The sequence below is a fragment of the Protopterus annectens genome, chromosome 16.part0 (genome assembly GCF_019279795.1).
Source record: "Protopterus annectens isolate FY-2018-M chromosome 16.part0, PAN1.0, whole genome shotgun sequence".
Classification (NCBI taxonomy): domain Eukaryota; kingdom Metazoa; phylum Chordata; order Ceratodontiformes; family Protopteridae; genus Protopterus; species Protopterus annectens.
In genome coordinates, this window is record NC_056750.1 from 566,224,411 (window position 1) to 566,245,417 (window position 21,007).

Below are 21,007 nucleotides of genomic sequence, written 5' to 3' on the forward strand. Positions count from 1 at the left end.
CAAAGGATGAAAAGGCTATAGGCTCCGGAACAGACTGGGTTGGAGCCAAAATCAATTTGGCCAACACCGATGACTGAAGCAGTTTCTTCACCACTCTATCAATGTCCTCGAGGACCTGGAGGATATAGATGGAGATCTGGATCTCCCTACAGAAGGGGACTTGCGTGAAGGAGAAACCGGTCGAATAACTGGAGACTGGCTCCGAACCAAAATATCAATGATCGGCTCCGAAAGGCTGGGAGTTGATACGGACTTAGTCAAGACACTACCTTCTGTCGGCACTGAAGGCAATGGAACAGAAGGAGAAGCTGTTCTAGCAACTTTCTCTGGCGGCTACTAAGAAACAGACGGAGCCGGAGAGTGCTTCTTAGAAGTCTTTTTGTCCTTTTTAGCTGGAGAGGATAAGGCACTAGAAGGCTTAGCCAAGTCTTCCTCGGAGTGTTTAAGCAGTCCTTTGAAAATGAGTTTGTTCTTCCCATCCTGTTGTACACGGGGACTGAAGGAATGACAAAACAAGCAGGACTCTTGAAGGTGAATAGCCCCCAAGCAGTACATGCACACGGAGTGCCTGTCACTCAAAGACATTTTATTGTTGCATTCAACACACTTTTTAAAACCCGAAGGACTGCGTTCCTTAGAATCCTTGGACATGCTGAATAAAGGAGAACACACACAGGTACCAAGCAATATGTACACACACTAGACCCAACTAAACCCTGCACTGGAAACTAGAGCCTCCAACTAAAAACGACCTAGTAACCGGTGGAAAAAAGATTACAGGGAGGACTAGGTCCTCTAACTTAAACAGGCCTTGCCCAGGGAAACAAAGGCAGGATAGCACCGCTAGACATGACAATACTAATAAGCTAACAGAATGGAGCACCAAACCAAAGACCACTCGGAAACAATGGGGAGGACTAGGTCCTCTAACTGAAAAGGGCCTAGTCCGTGGGAAGAAAGGAAACTAACGGGATACCAAAATGGCCAACGAAAAGGCCACAAAAACAGCAAGAGAAGCAAAACAAAGGCAGTACAACACCACTACCACACACACAGAGCTATGAAAATAGCTTTTTTGAGCAATAAGTCAAAAGTTTATAAAATGTTAGCCACGGCCAAAAGCGAGACCATGTCTGAGTGTAACGAGTGTGGCATACGAGATCTGGGAATATACCTGTTGCATGATGGGATACCTCTTAGCCACGAGCCAATTGAAGACTTCAAGCTAGAATATGACCGAGTCGGAGCCGAGGTTCAGCTCCGAACCTACGGGTAAGAATGAAGGCGAGACTGGACTACATAACATTCAGAGTTATACTAGAAAGAATGTCATTCATATAACATTTTTATTCAATGGACAAAGATTCAGCAAAATTAAAACTGTTAAGTACATTGCCAAATAAATTTCTACATACATTTCAGAACTCTAAAGACAATTACTAGACTGAACCAACTCTCCTAACCACTTGTCAATTTTATTTGGGGTTATAGGGTTAGAAGAAGCCAAGAACCTCTTTTTATTGTTATGAGCTGGATAAACTGCAGCTGGGTCAGCTGATAAAGGAGTAAAGAGAAGTGCAAGACAAAGGTACACCTTGTATTTCCTCAACCTTTTTAAAAAATGGCTTACTAGCCAGAGGGGTTTTATAGACATCTTTTAAGGCCATTAACAAAATAAGAACAGTCAAAACATTTGGAATTTCATCCTCAATAAGATCATAAACTCTGCCAATCTCCGGCACAGCTCTAGATTCCTTCCAGTCAAATACATCTCTAAACCTAGCTATCATCTGTGGAAAGGTGAACACCTGTATGGGTTTTTGAACATGTTCAGCTTATGAAGACTCATACTGGACAGACTCAAAGTGTTCACTATTGTCTGCAATCTCCCCATTTAAATCTGTAGTCAGACTGATCACTAGAGAAGGTAGCCCCATAGTCATTCTGAATATGAGCACAGTCTGAGATTAGCTGACTGTAAAACACTCTTAGCTAAGGAAACCAGATCAGCCCTACAAATGGTATTAACCTGACTGTCTGCAGTGTGGTGAGGTTAGTTTCTTCTTACTGTGAACTACATTAGTGGACAAAACATCTGGTGACAAGAGTATTATCTCTGGCAAGGAGTTTCTTACCCCAGACCTCTCTTGTACCTGAACCAGGTACTGGAAACAGCTCTAGAGGATGTGTCTGACCTTGTAGCATAGAATGCTGTAGGCTTACACCACAGGGTGATGTGGAAAATGGTAAATGACGTGTGGACTGGTTTAACCCAATAACAGAATCACAAATTACAGGGTGAGACATGTTTTTGTTGATTTTTATTTTCTATTTAGGTGCAGCAGGATTTGATAGGGGCACATATATCAGGATCCATCATGTCAAGGGGATAAACATCAACCAGAACAAAGCACTGACCCTACCAAGGGCTGACTAAGTGTAGCAAGAATAGAAAATATAAATTATGCCCCTACACAATACAGCAGAAAGAGTTGAAAGTGTGCTAAACCCTGACCTACACCCTGCACAGATAAGTAAACAGCACATACGGTCACTGCACCAAGTAAAATTCACTTTTTCAAATAGTATCAAAAAATCAAATATATGCCATTAAATCAAAAGGAAACATTTAAAAACGGCATAAAAAAACATTTACTTAGAGATTCCCTTGTCAGAAATGAAAAACTCTCCACAGAAAAAGCAAATATAAAGAAAAAAGCTAGTAGCGTTAAATCAGTAGTAAATATCATATAAAACAAAAAAGTGAAAAAAGCATCACTTTCCTGTCAGAACATCAAAATGAAGCAGATAAAGAGGAAACTAGTGGAACTAAACCAATGCTCTACATCATGAGGCTATCAACTGACATTATATAAATATTAGTTGTGTAAAATCTTGCCATAACCATAGATGTCTGTCTCTTCCCATGTTGCAGTATTCTTACTGTGGGATACTCTGCCTCAGACGACCCGAACGTCCATCTCCTATGCAAAAGCTTAAACCTGGTTGTTGCCAGTTGCGTGGGATGTCACACCCAGGGCCATAAACCACGGTCCTTAAATGTGATGTCTTTACGCACAGATCTCAGAACTGACTGTCCAGTCGGATAACAGTCTAAGGAGTACAAGAAAAATGCCATCAAGACAGGGTAAATGTAATGAAAGGGGGAGTAGGTGGGTGGGAAGAAATACTCCAACATGGAAAAGAAGGGACATCCATGGTTATGGTAAGATTTTACACAACTAATCTACGTCCTTCTATTCCCATGTTGCAGTATTCTTACTGTCTGAGAGTGCCACACCTCAAGAACAGAAAAGGGTGGTGGAAGACGTTGCAGTTCCCACGAATCCATGGAGGACTGCACTTGCAAATCCTGCCCTGACCCTGGAGACATGGCCCAATTTGTAACGTTTGGTAAAGGTATGCACAGAGGACCATGTGGCTGCCTCAAGAATGGTGGCTGTGTCCAAGCCTTTGAGGAAGCCTCCAGAAGAGGCCATGGCTCTTGTAGAATGTGCCATAACGTTTTAAGGCAAATATCTCTGCCATGGTAAGAGTAGCAGAAGGAAAAAAAAGAAGTTATGTCTTACCATAATGTTCCATCTGTGTTGTTCAACTTCTTTCATTCATCACTGATGGGTTCGGTTCCGAGCCCTCAGAACTGACTCAAGCCTTTTTAACAAGCTCGTGCCAGCCAAAAAACTCTCTAGCTAAGTCTCTGCCCAGAATGTCCTTCTCCCGGTTAGCTCAGATCGGGTTTGCTAGAGAAAAAGAAGTAAAGCCAAGGCCACTTCTGCGCAAATACCCTAAGGCACCACTTAGACCCAAAGCATCCCCCAGGAGCCTTTGGAGGGGGAATGAGGGTGGTAAGTGATGAATGAAAGAAGATGAACACAACAGAGAACGTTATGGCAAGATATAACTTCTTTATCTGATTTGTTAATCTTCTTTCCATTCATCACTGATTGGGCAGAATCCCAAGCTACCTTGAGGTCCATGGGTGGCCCTTATGGAAGAACATTCCTGAGTATCATTGAGCCGAAGGCAGCTCTCCCTCTGGAGGCAAAGTCCAATTTGTAATGATTAATAAAGGTACGAGGGCATAGCCCAAGTAGCTGCTGCGCAGATGTCATCCATGGAAGCCCTGGAATGGAATGCTATAGATGTTGCCATAGATCTAGTGGAGTGAGCTTAAACTTTTGGCATAGGTTCATTATTAAGGGAATAGATGAAACGTATGCAGTCCCTTAGCCATCTTGATATTGTAACCTTGGAAACAGCCTCTCCCATTCTGGGCCCAGAAAAGGAGATGAAAACCTGTCCAGATTTACAGATAGGTTTGGTCCTGTCTAGGTAAAATCTCAATTGTCTATGCACGTCTAAGGAGTAAAGGCAATACTCTCATCTATTGGCAAAATTCAGAAAGAACACTGGTAGATCAATGGTGTGGTTAACAGAGAATTCAGAAACAACTTTGGGAAGAAAGGATGGATTCATCCGAAGTGATACTCTGTCTTTATGAGAGACCAGATAGGGCCTCTTGATACACAATGCCTGCAGCTCAGAGACTCTTCTGGCAGAGGTAATGGCTACCAAGAACAAGGATTTCCAAGACAAAAACTTTAGGTCACACTTCACAGAAGGTTCAAAAGGTTTTTGTGGAAAAGACTGAAGGATTAGAGTGAGGTTCCATGGTTGCACGGGCTTGACTGACAGGAGGCCTGATATGAGAAGGTCCCCTTGAGGAAAGCCTTGCAAAAGCATGAGGTGATAAGAGGGGTGCCATCTATACCATTGTGGAAATTAGAAATTGCCGCCAGATGTACTCGAACCATAAAGGCAGAGGCTCCATTATCAAAAAACTTAGCCAAGTATTGAAGCACTGCAGCAACTGGAGCCGAATACGGGTCTAGTATGTTATCCTTGGACCAGATGGAGAACCTTTTCCATTTATCCTGAAAAAGTCTTCTGGTGGAAGGTTTGTGAGAGGCCAGAATGACATCTCAAACAGGCGAGGAGAGATTAGCTTGCCTGGTGACTAGTGGAAGTGGAGAAACCAAGCTGTCAGCTTGAGATTGGGCAGATTTGGGTGACTCAAACCTTGGGGGGTGAGTAATCTGATCTGGCAGAGGGTCCAGAATCCACGGCGGGCATACTAGGTGAGGCCGAAGGAAGGGGAACCAAACTTGTTGAGGCCAGAATGGGGCTATGAGGATCACCTTGCATCTCAACCAAAGAGCTGTCTTTAGAAATTGTGGGATCTGAGGGATGAGAGGATAAGTGTAAAGAAGTTCCATGGGCCAATCGTGGATCAGAGCGTCCCTTGCTGACTCCCCCTCCGGGGAAAATAGGGCGAAATAACTGCTGCACTTGGTTGATGGGGAGGCAAAGAGATCGCAGTAAGGCTGGCCCCAGTGGCTGAAGATTACTGATGCCACCTTGGGGTTGAGGGAGCACTCGTGAGGCATGAGGACCCATCTGCTCAGTTTGTCCGCAATCACGTTGAAGCTCCTCGGGATATGCGTTGCTATCAAAAAGTGGTTGGAAACTATCACCCACTGCCAAATTCTCATGGCTTCTTGACATAGGGGGTAGGAATGGTTCCTCCTTGCTTGCTGATATACCAAACCACTGACATATTGTCTGATTGAATTGCAATTGTCCTGGAAGGGAGAGTCAAATGGAAGGCTTGCAATGCTAATAGCACAGCTCTCAGTTCCAGAACACTGATGTGCATGAGGGCCTCTGAGGTGGACCATGTGCCTTGGAGAGTCTTTCCCTGGAAATGCCCCCCCCCCCACCTGATCAGGGAAGCATCCGTGGTCACAATGGCTGTGGGCTGAGGAGATTGAAATGGATAACTCCAAAGTTCTGCATCTGGCCTCATCCACCAAAGCAGGTCCTGTTTTCAGGAGTTGGTTATTCGAATCTGGTACCCAAGGTGGGTGATAGTTTGAGAACCTTTGACACAGAAGGAGCCATTGCAGAATCCGCATATGTAGCTTTGCTAGAGGCACTATTTGTATCGATACTGCCATAGAACCTAGGGCTTGAAGAACTTCCCTTGCAGAGACTGTTGTTTGAGAGAGTATCACCCAGAGTTGAAGCCTCAATCGATGGAGACTGTACATTGGGAGTGATACCCGACAGGACTGAGTATTGAACATTGCTCCAATGAACTCTATTTGTTGTGTATGGAAAAGGTTTGATTTCTCCCAATGTATCATTATTCCCAACAATTTTGCCAGAGAGAGAGAGAGTATAACGCAGTGCTGTTACCCGAAGATGCTTGGTGGGGGCGGTGAGGAGCCAGTTGTCTAGACATGGAAACACCCGGACTTGTTTAAGCTGCTGAGATCCAAAATGGTTCTCCAGTCCCTTGTCTTTTTTGGCACCAAAAAGAATCTAGAGTAAAATCCGGATCCAAACTGGTCTGGTGGAACTGGTTGGATGACTCTTTTTTGAGACAGCTTTATAATCTCTGAAGCTGCTTCTTCCCTTTGACTAGGTGGAACGTCAGGAAGTTTTCTTGGAAAATTTGGCTGACAAGAAAGGGGAATTGTGTAACCTCTGGTGATAATGCTCTGCATCCAACTATCGGTGGTGATAGATTGCCAGGCAGCTTGGTGCAGATAGAAACGACCACCAACTGCTTCCAGAGGTAAGCAATCAGGCTGCTCCTCAGGAGTGCTGATAAGGCTATCCAGAGAAAGAGTCCCTGCAGCCTTGGTTACAAGGACTCCCTCTGCATCTATAGGGGCGTCTTCCGGAATTGTTACCCCTCTGCCTCTGGAGGTATCATCACCACTTGTGGCATTGAAAGGACTCTGAGATTTCTTATGCCACATTTTTCCACTCCTCTGATTCCTGGAGAAGGTACGTTGAGGGCTGGAAAACTGTAGGCCTAAAGCAGACAGGGTCTTTCAGTTTTGCTCGCACCTGGCTAGTGTGTCCTTCACTTTGGAGCCAAAAAGGGACAAAGATTCGATGGGAGCATTCAGAAAGGAAGACTTGCAGGGATCCACAAGGTCACAAATGCGCATACAGGCATGATGCCTCATAACAATGCCCAAACCAGCTGCTCTAGCCACCCCTTTGGTCGCATGTGACAGCAACCTCATGGACGAGTGGGATATTGATTCCAGGGTTGCAAACTGCGAGGCCACTTTTTTCCTGACCTCGTCAGACAAGTGTCCTGCGAGCGTACCAGAGAGTTCGGAGATCAAGTCCCTCTGGAGCCTCGTAAAACGTGCCAAATAATTCAGGGACCATATAGCAAAGGTCCCTGATGCAAAAACAAGCTTCCCAAGTCTGGCCACTGCCTGGGACTCCCTGTTGAGCGGGTGGATGGCGGGACTTGCCTCAGCCAAGTCCTTTTTCGTGGCCGCCACCACAGCATCAACATGTAACCCTCTGGACCAATGTAGGTTCTCCTCGGGAGGGGAAAGAATTTTGTCTGGTCTCTGAGGGATCAGCTCAATGGAATCAGGGTTCTTCCAAGAGCACTGCACGACGAGCTCGTCTGCAGGCGGGTCACACAAGAGGTAGACGGCCAGGTGTAAAAAGCCTGCAGGAACACTGACTCCTCAGATGAAGGGTTGGAGGACTTCCAGTCACCTCTCTGCTTTAACATTTCCAGGATGTCTCCGAAGGAGACATCAGGAGGGGACTGTGGGGACCCTTCACCATCATCGTAAGCCGTGTCTTCCATTAAGGATTCTTCGGGCGAATCCATGCGCTTCCTCTTGCACGTCTTCGTTTGAGGGGGCTCCTCAGTGGGGGTCTCTGAGGAATACTCAGAAGAGCGGGTACCCTGTACAGGGGTGTCCTGCGGCTTCTCTGCCCGGTGTCCCGATGGGGGGGGGGGGTGTTTAAGGTCTGTGACAGTTGTAAGCTCAGTGGGTGAAAACTGGGGTTCCAACATCAAATGAGTGCTGCCAGAAGCAAGACCCTCTCCATCGCGCAGAAGGCAGGCCTGCCCGAAGAGGGATGGGAGCCCGGAACAGAGAAAGACGACTTCGGGACCGGGGTCATACCCCGCTCCGACGAACCCACCTCCACAGATGGAGCTTCAAGCAGAATCGGCGAGGATGCGGCTATCGGCACTGAGAATGGAACAGAGGAGAGAGGCAGCTCCATAACCCAGGCTGACATGACCATCCCTTAATCCCCAGACTGAGGAAGGACCGGTTCAGGGGGAACCGAAGACCAAAAGGGCAAACTCGAACCCAGAGTAAGATGCACAGTAGGAACCGAGGTGATGGGTTCCAAGAAGGATGTTGGGGCAGAAGGCTTCAGAATCGAGATGGAGTCTGTGGATAAGACAACCCAAATCCTGCAGGTGGATGGATCTTAGAAAGTGAGGGAAGCTCCCTGGCTAACAGCTGGTCTACAAGACGCACCACATCGTGTTCCAGACGGCTCCTGGTGGATCTAGTGGATACTCCCGACGGTGAATCAGGACAGTAAATGAAGGGGCTATACACCTGGCCCAGAAAAGTACAGTTTTGTACCTACCATAAATGTAGATGTTCAAGTGTATACACTGCTGCAGTCGTTACACTTGGGTTATCCTGCCGTCAGGCAGTTCCCCAGTCGGCCTGAGTTCCAGTCTTGGTCCGGCGTCGGTTGCTGTCGCCTCCTCCCTGACACCAGTGTGACAGGGGTATATAAGATGCAGCCGACGCCATTTTCTTCAGTTTTTCTTGCCCCAGATGTCAGGTGCCTCTAAATAGGTAGGCAATTCCAATTGCTAATAAAACATACATAAGAAAAGCAAACAACAACTTACAGCTACCAGCAAATACTCCCCATAGGTAGTAAAGGGTAGAAGACATAGTTACGTGCCAGCCAATAAGAGGGGAAGGAGGGAGGGTAACCTGGACTGCAGCAGTGTATACACTCTAACATCTACATTTATGGTAGGTACAAAACTGTACTATGTTCATCGTGTTACACTGCTGCAGTCATTACACTTGGGTAGAATCAAAAAGCTGAGGTAGGGTGACTGGTTCTATAAGGCATTAGGAGTGGCTATAAGGCCCTGCAGCACTGCAGTGGCGAAGCCAGCTCTGGATTTAGAGTATAGAGGCAGATGATAATGCTTGGTGAAGGTATGTACAAGAACTCCAAGTTGCTGCTTCCAAAATATCCTTGGTAGGTACTCCTCTGAGGCAGGCAGTTGAAGTGGCTGTTGCCCTGGTGGAGTGAGATCTAATGCTGCTAGGTACAGGTTTTCCATGGTATGTGTAGCAGAAATGTATACAATGTCCTATCCATTTTGAAATAGTCCGTTTTGAAATGGCTTTTCCCTGTTCTCCTGCAGCCTATGCTACCAATAATTGCTGAGATTTTCTGAAAGCTTTGGTTTTGTCCAAGTAGAAGCGTAACTGCCAGTGAATGTCCAAAGAATGCAGTAGTCTCTCCCCTTTATTCTGTGGTTTAGGATAAAAAGTTGGCAGGTGAATAGTTTGGTTTAGAGCCACACTGGATACCACCTTTGGCATAAACGTAGGGTTAGTTCTTAAAGACACCCTGTCCTGGTGTAAAATGAGGAAAGGTTCCACTGCCATTAGTGCCTGTAATGCTGAAACTCTTCGTGTTGATGTTACTGCCAGGAGCAGAGCAGTTTTCCAAGAGATATATTTTAATTCTGCTGTGTTAGCTGGCTCAAAAGGAGGTAAAGTTAATTTTTCCAAAACAAAGTTGAGGTCCCAAGTTGGAGTAGGTGCTCTACGGGGCGGTCTTATGTTTTTAGCCCCTCTGAGGTACTGTTTTAACAGAGGATTAGAGGAAATTGGTGGATCCGTGTTGTAATCAGCAGAGGTGGCAGAGGCATGGATCTTGATGGATGAGAAGGAGAGGCCTTTGTCCAGCATCTCAGTTAAGTATTGTAGTATCTGAGGAATGTTTGGGAGAAGACGGTCAAGGCTTTGAGTTTGGTTCCAGGCACAGAATCTCTTCCATTTATCCGAATAGGCTTTCCTGATACTAGGCCTTCTGGCCTCCAGAATGACATCCAAAACAGCTTTGGAGAGAGGCATTGCTTGCTTGACTAAGGAATCTTCCATGCAGCTAGGTTTAAGGGCTTTAGCTGGCTGTGCAGTATTTGACTGTTGTGCTGAATCAGCAGATGTGGGATTTGAGGCTAAATCCAGGGTGGTTCTTGTGCTAAGCTCCTTAAGATTGGGTACCAGTGCTGGAGTGGCCAGTCTGGTGCAATCAGGATAATCTTTGGCTCTTCTTGCCTGGCTTTTATGAGTACCTTTGGCAGGAGAGGTAGTGGTGGGAAAGCGTATACTTGTAGGTTCTCCCAGCTGAATGAGAGGGCATCCACTTTCTATGCTTGTGGATGGTAACTCCTTGTGCAGAATTTTTGTAGCTGGCAGTTTATTGGGGATGCAAACAGATCTATGTCCGGGCTCCACCATTTCTGTGTTATCATTCCGAATAGTTGTGGATTCAATTCCCATTCGTAGGGATCCATGATGTTTCTGCTTAAGTCGTCTGCCAGTATGTTTTTCTCTCCTGGCAGGAATTGTGCTTGCAGATGAACTTGAAGGTTTATAGCTGTGTTCCACAAGGTCATGGCTTGTCTGCAAAGGGGGTATGAGTGAGTGCCCCCTTGCTTGTTTATGTACCACATAACTGTGGTGTGGTCTGTCTTTAGCAGTAGTTGTCCTGGATGCAGCAGGTCCTTGAAAGCTATAAGGGCATTTTGTACAGCTAGCATCTCTTTTTGATTGATGTGAAGATGCCTTTGTTCTGCGGGCCACGTGTCCTGAATACATTTGCCTGCCATGTGTGCTCCCCAGGCGTAATCCGATGAATCTGTTGTCAGTGGTGTTTGCCTGGCTGTGGGTTGTGTAAAAGGCTGTCCCTTGTTGAGGTGACAATCTTGAGCCCACCACTGAAACTCCTGTTGAAGGCAAGGAATTAGTGGTACAACTGTTTCCAAACTTTGACAGTGTTGAGACCATACATTCTTTAGGTACCATTGTAGTTTCCTCATATGCAGTCTGGCATATGGAATTAGTAGTATGCAAGATGCCATGTAACCCAAGGCCTGCAGAATTTTTCATGCAGGGAGTTGGGTCTTTGTTGCCATCAACTGAAAGTATTGAGTCAGTTGTCCTTGCTTGTATGGCGTGAGATAAGCCATCTGGGCCGTTATGTTCAACCGGGCACCCAGGAATATAATCTCATGTGAGGGAACTAGTTTTGATTTCTTTATATTTACTGTGTACCCCAGGCAACTTAACCTTTTTACAAACGCCAGATGCTTTAGAAGAACGTCCTTGCTCTCTGCTTGAATCAGGAAGTCGTCCAGGTACGGATAAATCTGAATTCCTTTCTGTCTGCAAAATGCAATTACTGGTGCCAGGCACTTTGTGAAGACCCTGGGCGCAGTAGATAAGCCAAAGGGCAGTGCAGAAAATCGGTAGTGCATTGAACCAGCTATGAATCTGAGGTATCTTCTGCAGTTTTGTCTGATAGGGACATGCAGGTATGCCTCCTTGAGGTCCTAGGTCACGAGCCAAGCTTTCTTGCCCAGCATGGGAAGAAGCTGCTGTAGTGTCAACATTTTGAATTTCGGAACATCCAGGTAAGTGTTTAGAGACGAAAGATCCAGAATGGGCCTCCAGGCTTTGTCCTTTCTGGGTACCAGAAAGAGTCTTGACTAAAATCCTTGTCCTTGCTCCTGTGATGGTACCTTTTGAATAGCTCTCATATCCATGAGTGCTGTCATTTGTTTTTGAGCCTCTGCCCATTGATTTGGTGGCAGATTTGGCATTCCTTTTAACCTTGGCAGAATGTGAAAGTGGAACCTGTAACCTTGAAATACACTGTTGAGAAACCATTTGTCTTTGGTGATCATTTGCCAATTGTGGTAGAAGAGTGCCAGTTTTCCTCCCAAGGGGGATGCCAAGAGAGATTTGTTTGGCAGCTGTAGTGGGAAGTCATTGGAGCTGCTTTTTATATGGTTGGGGCCTGTCTTCCTCTTCTTTCTGGCCTGATGCAACCCATTGTCGAGGCCTGTAAGGACCTTGTGTTTGACCTCTACCTCTTGGACGTCTGTATCTTCCCCTTTGAGGTCTGTCTGTAATTGGAAAGGACCAATTCTTAGTTGGCCAGTTTCTGCTAAATCTAGGAGGCTGAACCTGTAAGAAATCCTTCACAGTTTGCATAGATTTTGCCTTATCTTCCATTTTCTTTAATACCTCTTCTGCCTTAAATCCAAATAACACATCCTGCTGCAAAGGTGCATCCAATAATTTTGCTTTAACATGATCTGGTAACGTATGTTCTTTTAACCAAGCATGTCTTCTAATGACAGAGCCTGTAGCTGCTGCTCTGCAGGAGGCCTCTAGAGAATCAAAACCACATTGCAAAGTATGCTTTCCCACTTGTTCAGCTGCATGCAATAAATCCAGCATTTCATTAAAATTAGGAGGATCTGATTCTGGAAACATTTTTTGTTTTAACTGAGACAGTAAAAATTGCTGATATTTTAGCATGTGAAACTGGCAATTTAAGGCTCTCATTGCTAAAGTTGCAGATGTATATACTTTCTTTCCCCATCTGTCTAATGCTCTGGAATCTCTGTCAGAGGGAACTGGATTCTTGGCTGATGAAGCCTTAACCCCTTTGGGTCCCTGAGAAATAGTTTCAGGGTCAGCTACAGGGTTTTTATACAGAAATTTGTGTGAGTCAGGGACTCTGTAGTATCTGTCAGGTTTAACAGGGGCTGGAGGTAAGGAATCAGGATTTAAACTGGATTCAGTATACACATCATCTTCAATATCTAACACTGGCGGAATAGCAAGGGGTCTGTGTTGAGGTAATTAAAGGAAGTCTCTGAGCCTTTTCTTGGATTCTGAGTAATCCTGGCCTTCCCAGTGGAAATGCTCCCTCATGGTATGTAGGGTTCCCCAAAGGAGTAGTCCTCAGGCGGTGAGGCTGATGGAATTGTTTCCTCAGCATCAGAATCCTCATAAGGTGGTAAAGAATATCCTAGGTCTGAGGATGAATCAGAAGAGATGGACACCTGGTCGTATGAGTCATAGTCTGCATCCTGTCTAGGCTTTTATCAGGAGGGGGATGGGACCCCCCCCCGATCAGTGATTAGGTCTTCGGCCATTTTGATCATCTGTTTCTTAGGCACGGAGGCCTGTCCTGGAGAATGCTGAATTTGTTTCTTTGATTTTAAAGGAGGCTTAGACTTAGCTGAGGGTTTAATGCTTAACTGAGTAGGTCTGAAGATACCCTCTGAAGCTGTGGGTTGCTCAGCTACTCCGGATCCCTCTGAAAGGTTAGTTTCGGTAGGCTGAATAACTTGTGCATCTGAAGGCCCAGCCATCTCCACGTGGGAGTCAGAGGCGGCCTGTGGTTCTACAGAAGCGGTCGTCAGGGGCTGCGAAGGCGCCTCGCTGAAAACCGGAGAACCAGCAACTGGCCTAGAAGAGGCTTTTTTGTCAGTTTTGGGCCTCGGATGCCTATCCTTGTCTTTGCGCTTTTTGTGTATTCCAGTCGTAGAAAGTTCCGACGGCATGGTATAACTGAATTTTCTACCAAAATAATGTCGGGCAAAATCAAACCGACGTTTAATAGTGTGCTTGTTAAACCTAGCACAAAACTGACAACCAGTGACGTCGTGGTCTGGGCCTAGGCATGGGATACAATAGGAATGGAAATCCTTATGAGGTATTTGCTTCCCACAAGAAATACAGTTATTAACTTTTACTGACATCGGTCTGAGGCAAGAAAAAGTTTCCCGAACAGGGTACTTAGCTTTGTAGAAGACTTCGGTTCTGTATTCGGAATGAAAATCTCAGGAGATGGCTGACCGGCACTTGTGAACTGCTTTTGCTTTGGGCACCGCGCGGCAAGAAAGACTGAAGAAAATGGCGTCGGCTGCATCTTATATACCCCTGTCGCACTGACGTCAGGGAGGAGGTGACAGCAACCGACGCCGGACCAAGACTTTGGAACTCAGGCCGACCAGGGAACCGCCTTACGGCAGGATAACCCAAGTGTAATGACTGCAGCAGTGTAACACGATGAACATCAGATCTACAGAAGGGGAGTATCGGGTCTGTGGTGCAATGTCTGCCAGCACCTAAGTCTCTAGTTTCAAGACCGGAAGTGAAGGGGTCAAAATCCAGTGAGGTTGGTACAATGCTCGGTGCCGAAACGGCCGGTTCCAAAATGGAAACTAATGGCGTAGTCTGTGTGCCCTGAGCCAAAGTGGCCACAGGTGCCAAAGTTGAAACGGGCATAGTAAGGTCTATGTTCAGTGCTGGTGGCAGGACTGGTGCCAAAACAGGTGCAGGTATCGAAGGTTCTGAATTGGTAGGAGCCAAAGAAGACTGAGCTGAAGAGGCAGATTTATGCTCCGAAGATAACTTTGGGACCTTTGATTTCCCAGGCTTGGTTTGATCACCTGATGGAGAAGAAGGAACAGAGTGGGATCTCTCTTTGTCCTTAGAAGGAGGGGTTGAGACCTCCATCTCAGAAATGGCCTCTGAGAAGGGAGACTTGAGTAACCCTTTCAGAATGAGTTTATTTTTGCGCTCATTAAGAGTGCGTTGACTAAAACTCTGACAAATGTCACAAAGAGGCTGCACCGAGAGGTGGGACACTCCCAAACAGTAAACACAGTCATGAGAATCATTGTTAGGTAACTTGCCCTTACATGAAGTAGTGCTTAAAACCTGAAATACCCTTCTTATCCGACATCTTGATATAAAAAAAACACCACAGGCCAACTGGATAATCCAACTATAATAAAGTCAACTCTGTTCAAAAAAGTCACAAATATAACAATACACTGGTATGCAGAGAAAGGAAGGGAAACACCTGAATAAAAGTCAAAGCTAATAAATTAAACAGAAGAGACAATAGCAACTATGGTATTGAAGAAATGCCACAAGGGTAAAGGAGGAAAGGCCGTACCAACAATGGTACTTGAAAGTTTACCAATGGTAATAATGGGTAGAGAGGAAAAGCAAGGCTAGACATAAGAAAAGACTCCAGCAATACTAATCGCTTAATAAAATATGAAGCTATCCAAAATTTTTCACACAAATATCAAAAAAGTTCCACTTAGCCAAGAGCTCAGCTAAAACGCGGCTTTACGGCTACACGGCAAACAAGATCTGAGGTAACAGGGAGAAGGGCATTCTGGATAGAGACTTAGCTCGAGAGTTTTTTGGATGGTGCAAGCTTGGTAAAAAGGCCGACTCGGTTCCGAGGGCTTGGAACCGAACCAATCAGTGATGAATGGAAAGAAGACTAACAACATCAGATTAGTCTTTTGTATTCAGGAGGATATAGTTTGTTTGGATACAGCCTTGCACAGGGACCTGGGGTGGAAGGACACAAAGAGCTGACTGGACTTTCTAATGGTTTTGGTTTTGTCCAAATAGAACCTTAACTGTCTGTGGACATCAAGGGAGTGGAGTATTCGCACTGTCATTCAGAGGAGAAGGAAAGAAGGTGCATAAATGAACAGACTAATTGAGGGACAGTTCATTGACCACTTTGGGCATGAAGGAGGGATTGGTGCTAAGGGTCACCCTATCTTTGTGGAAGATTGTGTAGGGTGGGGGATGCCATGAGTGCTTGCAATTTGGAAACCTTCCTGGCTGAAGTAAGGGCTACTAATAGGACAGTTTTCCATGTGCACATCTATAGAGAAGCAGAGCTTGCTGGTTCAAAGGGTGCAACTGTGACTTTCTCTAGTATATAGTTTAGGTCCCAAGGTGGTGGAATAGGTTTCTTTGGTGGCCTAACATGGAGAACCCCTTTTAAGAATAGTTTGACATCCAACCTGGAAAGAAGAGGTGGATCGAAAGTTAAGCAGGCAGAAATGACAGGTAAGTGGACCTTCACTGAAGAATATGAAAGCTCTGATTTTATGAGCTCAAACACACAGGCTAGGAGTAGTGGAACATCCACTTGGAAAGGGTCTCCATTTCTGGGGACACCATTTGGAGAACCTTTTCCATTTGGAAACAAAGGATTTCCTGGTAGTGGGTTTCCTGGCCTCCTGCAGGATGGATAGCACGTCCTCGGAGTACCGGTGTCTGAAGGGAATCAAGTGTTTATCACCCAGAGGGTTAAGAAGAACATCTCCAGGTGTGAATGAATGACAGACCCCTTCTGCTGTGTGAGCAGGTCCACCTTGTGAATAATAAGTGTTTTTTGAGAATGCTTTCCTCTTCTACTAGGATGAAGAGGTCAAGGTAGGGGTATATCTGAATGTCTTTTTTTCTGCAGTAGGCTACTGCTGGGGACAGGCACTTTGTCAAGACCTTTGGTGCAGTGGATAAACCAAAGGGCAAGGCAATAAACTGAAAGTGTGAAGCGGGTCCAGCAAAACGCAAATACCTTCTGTAGTTTGGGTGGATGGGGATGTGGAGGTAAGCCTCCTTCAAGTCCAAAGTGGCCATGAAGACTTTTGGTGCCAATAGTGGAAGATGGCTTTGTAGTGATAATATTCTGATGGAAGGGACCTTCAGAAAAAGGTTTAGGAAGGACATATCCGGGATAGGGCTCCAAGGGCCATCCTTTTTTTAGCACTAGGAAGATCCTGGAATAGAGCCTCCTCCCTTCTTGGCCTGAGGGGACACTTTCTATGGTCCCCTGGGTGAGTAGCTCTTGGACAACCTGAGTAAATAGGTGCAACTGGATTGGGGGAGGGGTGCCTTGGGGAAGGGGCCTTTCCTGCCAAGACATGAAGCACCTTTTTTCCACTACTGCCAATACCCAACAGTCTGAAGTTACTTTTTTCCAGAGGAGGGGTTGACAGTGAAAGAGGCGGGACGAGAAGGGGAGGTGGCTGAGGCAGTCACACATTATTATTTTTTTCTTGAAAAGGCTGCCTGGTGGTAGGTTGAGGAGGGGCTGCCTTGGGGCAGATGCCTTTCTAGGCCATTTTCTGTGTCTAGATGAGGAGAAGGTGGATGGGGCTGGGGCCCTTCTGACAAAGGTGGTCTTGGCAGGGTAGTATCTGTAAAATTTAGGGACTGGAGAGACCAGTAAATGTTTGAGGTCCTGAAGCTCCTTGCTTTTTTCCTGGAAGCTTTTGAACAGCTCAGCAGACTGTTTGCCAAACAAGAATTTTTTGTCAAGTGGTGCATCTAAGATTTTATTTTTAAAATCTTCAGGAAGGGGCTGAAGCTTAAGCCCAGAATACCTGCACATTACAGAGGCTGAAATTGCAGAACTAGCAGAGGCCTCAGCGCATCACGGCTGCACTTTACAGAATGTCTGGCAACCAGTGATGCTAAGGACAGCTTAGCTGCTACCTGAGATTTGCTAGGAGAGTCAGGCATGGAGGAATGCAAGGAGAATGCCTGAGAAACCAAGTCTTGGGCATATTTAACCATGTGGGTCTGATGATCGATGGCCCTGAAAGACAGTGTGGAAGGTGTGTACATCTTTTTCCCCAGTCTGTCCAAGACTTGCAGTCCTTGTCTAATGGCAAAAAGGAACAGGAGGAAGGTATTAATCTGGACTGTTTGTCAGGACTCAATGCAATAACTGTAGGATCTACCGTTGGCGGCTTAATGAGAAATTTGTGCTCATCGGGACCATGTAAAAGCAGTCAGGTCTTTTGGAAGTTGGGGGCTGTGATTCTGGTGACTGAGGCTGATGCAAATGCATCTAGGTAGGCTGGAATCACAGGCGGGATAAGCAGAGGGAGAGGGTGACTCCACCTGAAGTAGTTCAAAACATCTCTTTTGAACCTAGGTCATCTGAGTTGCATCCCACTTGAAATACTCCCGCATTTTATTGTTTCCCCAAAATAAATGTCTTCAATGGGTGAGTCTCCCTCTAGGGAGTCCCCATCTGGGGAGCATTAATCCAGGGGGAAGCTATATGGGAGGTGTAGGTAAAGGATTCATCTGAGGAGGAAGAGGAGGAGTCTTCCTTCTGGGTGTGAGTGGGATGAATGGAAGCATCTTGAGCTGGCCTGGGGCTTAGAGCAGACAATGTGGCAGCAGGAGAGGCTGAAGGCCTAACAGCCATAAAGATCTGAACCAAAAAGTATGCTAGTCTGGTTGATCCTCAGAGGAAGTAGGCAGATGTTTAGTTTTTTGCTTCCTCTTAAGAGAAGTAGACAGTAGAAGAGAGGACCTAGTATCAGGGGTCTGGCCTGTAGGAGAGGGTTCTGATTCCTGGAGAGTAGGCGGACGTCCAGCAGAGCCTGGTTCCCCCTCGACCTTAGCCAAAGCCTATGTCAGAATGACCTCCGTGGACGTGCTTACCGGTGTTTCTGAGGTGGCTTCCATGAGGGTAGTTGCTGAAATTGCTGGTTCTAGTGGATATCCCTCAACCCTTAAATCAATGGCTGGCAGAATGTCCGATGACAGAGGGGCAGAAGCGGTAGGCCTTGCAACCTTGGGCTTATTTTTAGATGGTTCCGCCTCAACGTCCGACTCTGAATCCATACATAGGGCTAAACTCTTTAATCACTGATTCTCGAGATAAGAGTTTTAGGGCTGCCAGATGACTACAAAGGGTTTTGGCACGAACGACTGGCAGATGCTACAGGTGGGGTGGTCATATTCTTGGCTTAAGCAGAACAAAGTTCAAGTGAATCCTTGTGCGGAATCTGACACCCACACCTACATTTCCCCATTCTAGCAGACATCAGCTAAATAATAACAGCAAGCAAGCAACCAAAGCTCAAGCAAGAAAAAGAAATTTCCCCAGTGGGGTACTTATCTGTAGACGTCTTCTAGAGTGTGTAGTGAATCAATCGATCGGACATTGGACTGTGGCAGAGAAGTTCTGAGGTCTGTGTGTGCATATGTCACATTTAAGACCCCTGGTTTATGACCCTGAGTGTGACATCCCATGCACCTGGCAGCAACCAGGCTCAAGCTTTTGCATTACCTGAACGTTCGGGTCGTTTGAGGCAGAGGATCCCACAGTAAGAATACTGCAACATGGGAATAGAAGAACATCTTCAGTTTCCCAGTACAAGTCATAAAACACATTAGAAAAGCTCCACAACTGCTTAAAAGCAGTATTAAACATACAAATGCAGTGATAAGTTAGAATTCCAAGAGGAATTAACAGCAGTAGTAAATAGCAAGCATATCAAAATAAAAAGTTAACACACAATTTTATATATATTTAATAAAATATATACGGTGTACATTAAATTCTTCTCAGTCTGAAAGCTATAATGCTACTGCTGGCACTAAAAAAGTGAACAACCGACTTCCTATCACAAGGGTTAGGTTTCCCCTGATGGGAGGCGCTTACCCAGTCCGATATCACAGAAGTCAAAGGAGAGAATTCGGAGCTCTAAAAAGCTGCTACGTTGGGTAAGCACATGCAAAAGACATATAAATGAGGTCAGTGCTGCTGGTTAGTTTACCATTTTAAAGCAAGTGTACTGGAAAAGGCATAATAAAGACATTTGGTAAACTTCTTATCAAACTCCTCTGTGAACGATGAAAACAGTTAAAGCACTCAAAAGGAGATTTTAAAATCCTGACAGGAACTGCTCCCCAGGTCTCAATCTCATGGAAGTCAGACTTCCCCCTTTAGTGACTTACAAAATCATACTCCATTATCAACACACTCAAATTTCTCAGCCCAGTGGCCAAGCAGATGACTTGCTATTAAGCAAAGCCTGCTGTGCAAGGAAAATGTACTAAGCTGTATTATTTAATGTGATCACCCACAGCAGGTTACAATTTTGCATACTCTGCCTCTTCCCATTTTCAGACTTAAGCTTCTATACTGAGCTTATGTACTCATATTTCTACAAAAGTTGCATTTTAATACTGTCAATATTCACAGGGTTTACTCTTTATTCCATTTTTGTTTGGTGGTCTAAAACAGAAAGGCATACATGATCTATAACCATGGCAGCAGAGTAATACATTACATAGACAGCTACCCCTGTAACCTCTCAGGCGAAGTCTAACTACTAAACAGTTTTACACAAAAGAGCACACAACACAACAATTTTGATAAACTAGTAAAGTAAAAAGATTACAAGATGGATACATAAAGGACCAACATACTGCAAATTACCAACCTGGTTTAAACTGAATTCTCACTCCTGCATCATTCTGAATCTTCTTAATCATTTCTCCATTTTTTCCTATTATAATGCCCACAGCAAACCTTGGAACGGATACCTAAAAATAAAAAAATCCACAATAGCTAAGAAATGAAAAATGACAAGACTATTAGATTTGCCAAGAAAAACCCCTTTTCCAAAACACTTACTCTTCACACAGACATTCTTCATCAATAATGGAGGGGGCAAAGCAATATTACACATTATTACACCACTGAAACCATCAAACCGCCAGGGTGTGAAATATGTGGCTCCTTTACACACAAGATGCACGAGTCACAGATGAGCAAAGTAATACAAAGTTACTCAAAAATTGGTTTCACCTTCAAGGACGTACAATCTAGCAATAATTTATTGCATTCAAAGCTTTCTTCACCAATACAGCTGAGGGATATGGTCATTTTCTTAGCCATCACCCTTCTACATCATTATAAAACCTGGCCTTGTGCTTAAGCCAACAAATAATGGTTGCTACAGGTCATTCATAAAAAATGAACACCAGCATCTCCTGCTCTGAAGGAAAAGGTTACTAAACTGTTAAGTATGATATATGGGAATCAGGATTTAATGGTAAGACTCTTGAGTAACAAAGCAACCTATTGACACACAGTTTTGAAAATCCCATGCTACAGATAATCACACAAGCTTTAAGTGCAACAAAATCTATTTCAAATCCAAGATGGGGACAAGTGGGTGGTACACTAACTGCTGCAGTGACTGCTTTGCTGAAGATAGCTCTAGTAAGGTTCATAGGTAGGTACTAGGCTATCGGCCCAAGGGCCTACGTAAGCCTAGCCAGCAAGGTGCCATAGCTTACGCCACCCAAGAAAGTTATTTTTCTGTGCCACTGTCCGGCAGAGACACAGAAGTGATCCCTGGGGTGTATTTCCTATTTCC

The 21,007-nt window shown here is 45.2% G+C and overlaps 1 protein-coding gene across 1 annotated transcript in view; it reads right to left on the minus strand.

Annotated features, from left to right (window-relative positions):
• The window catches only part of FUBP3 (far upstream element binding protein 3), a 1,726,332-nt gene that overhangs the window by 786,234 nt on the left and 919,091 nt on the right, over nt 1-21,007 (minus strand). The window contains exon 10 of the mRNA XM_044058146.1: nt 20,066-20,168. Within this exon, the coding sequence (XP_043914081.1) occupies nt 20,066-20,168 (103 nt within the window). The remainder of the gene's footprint in view (nt 1-20,065; nt 20,169-21,007) is intronic.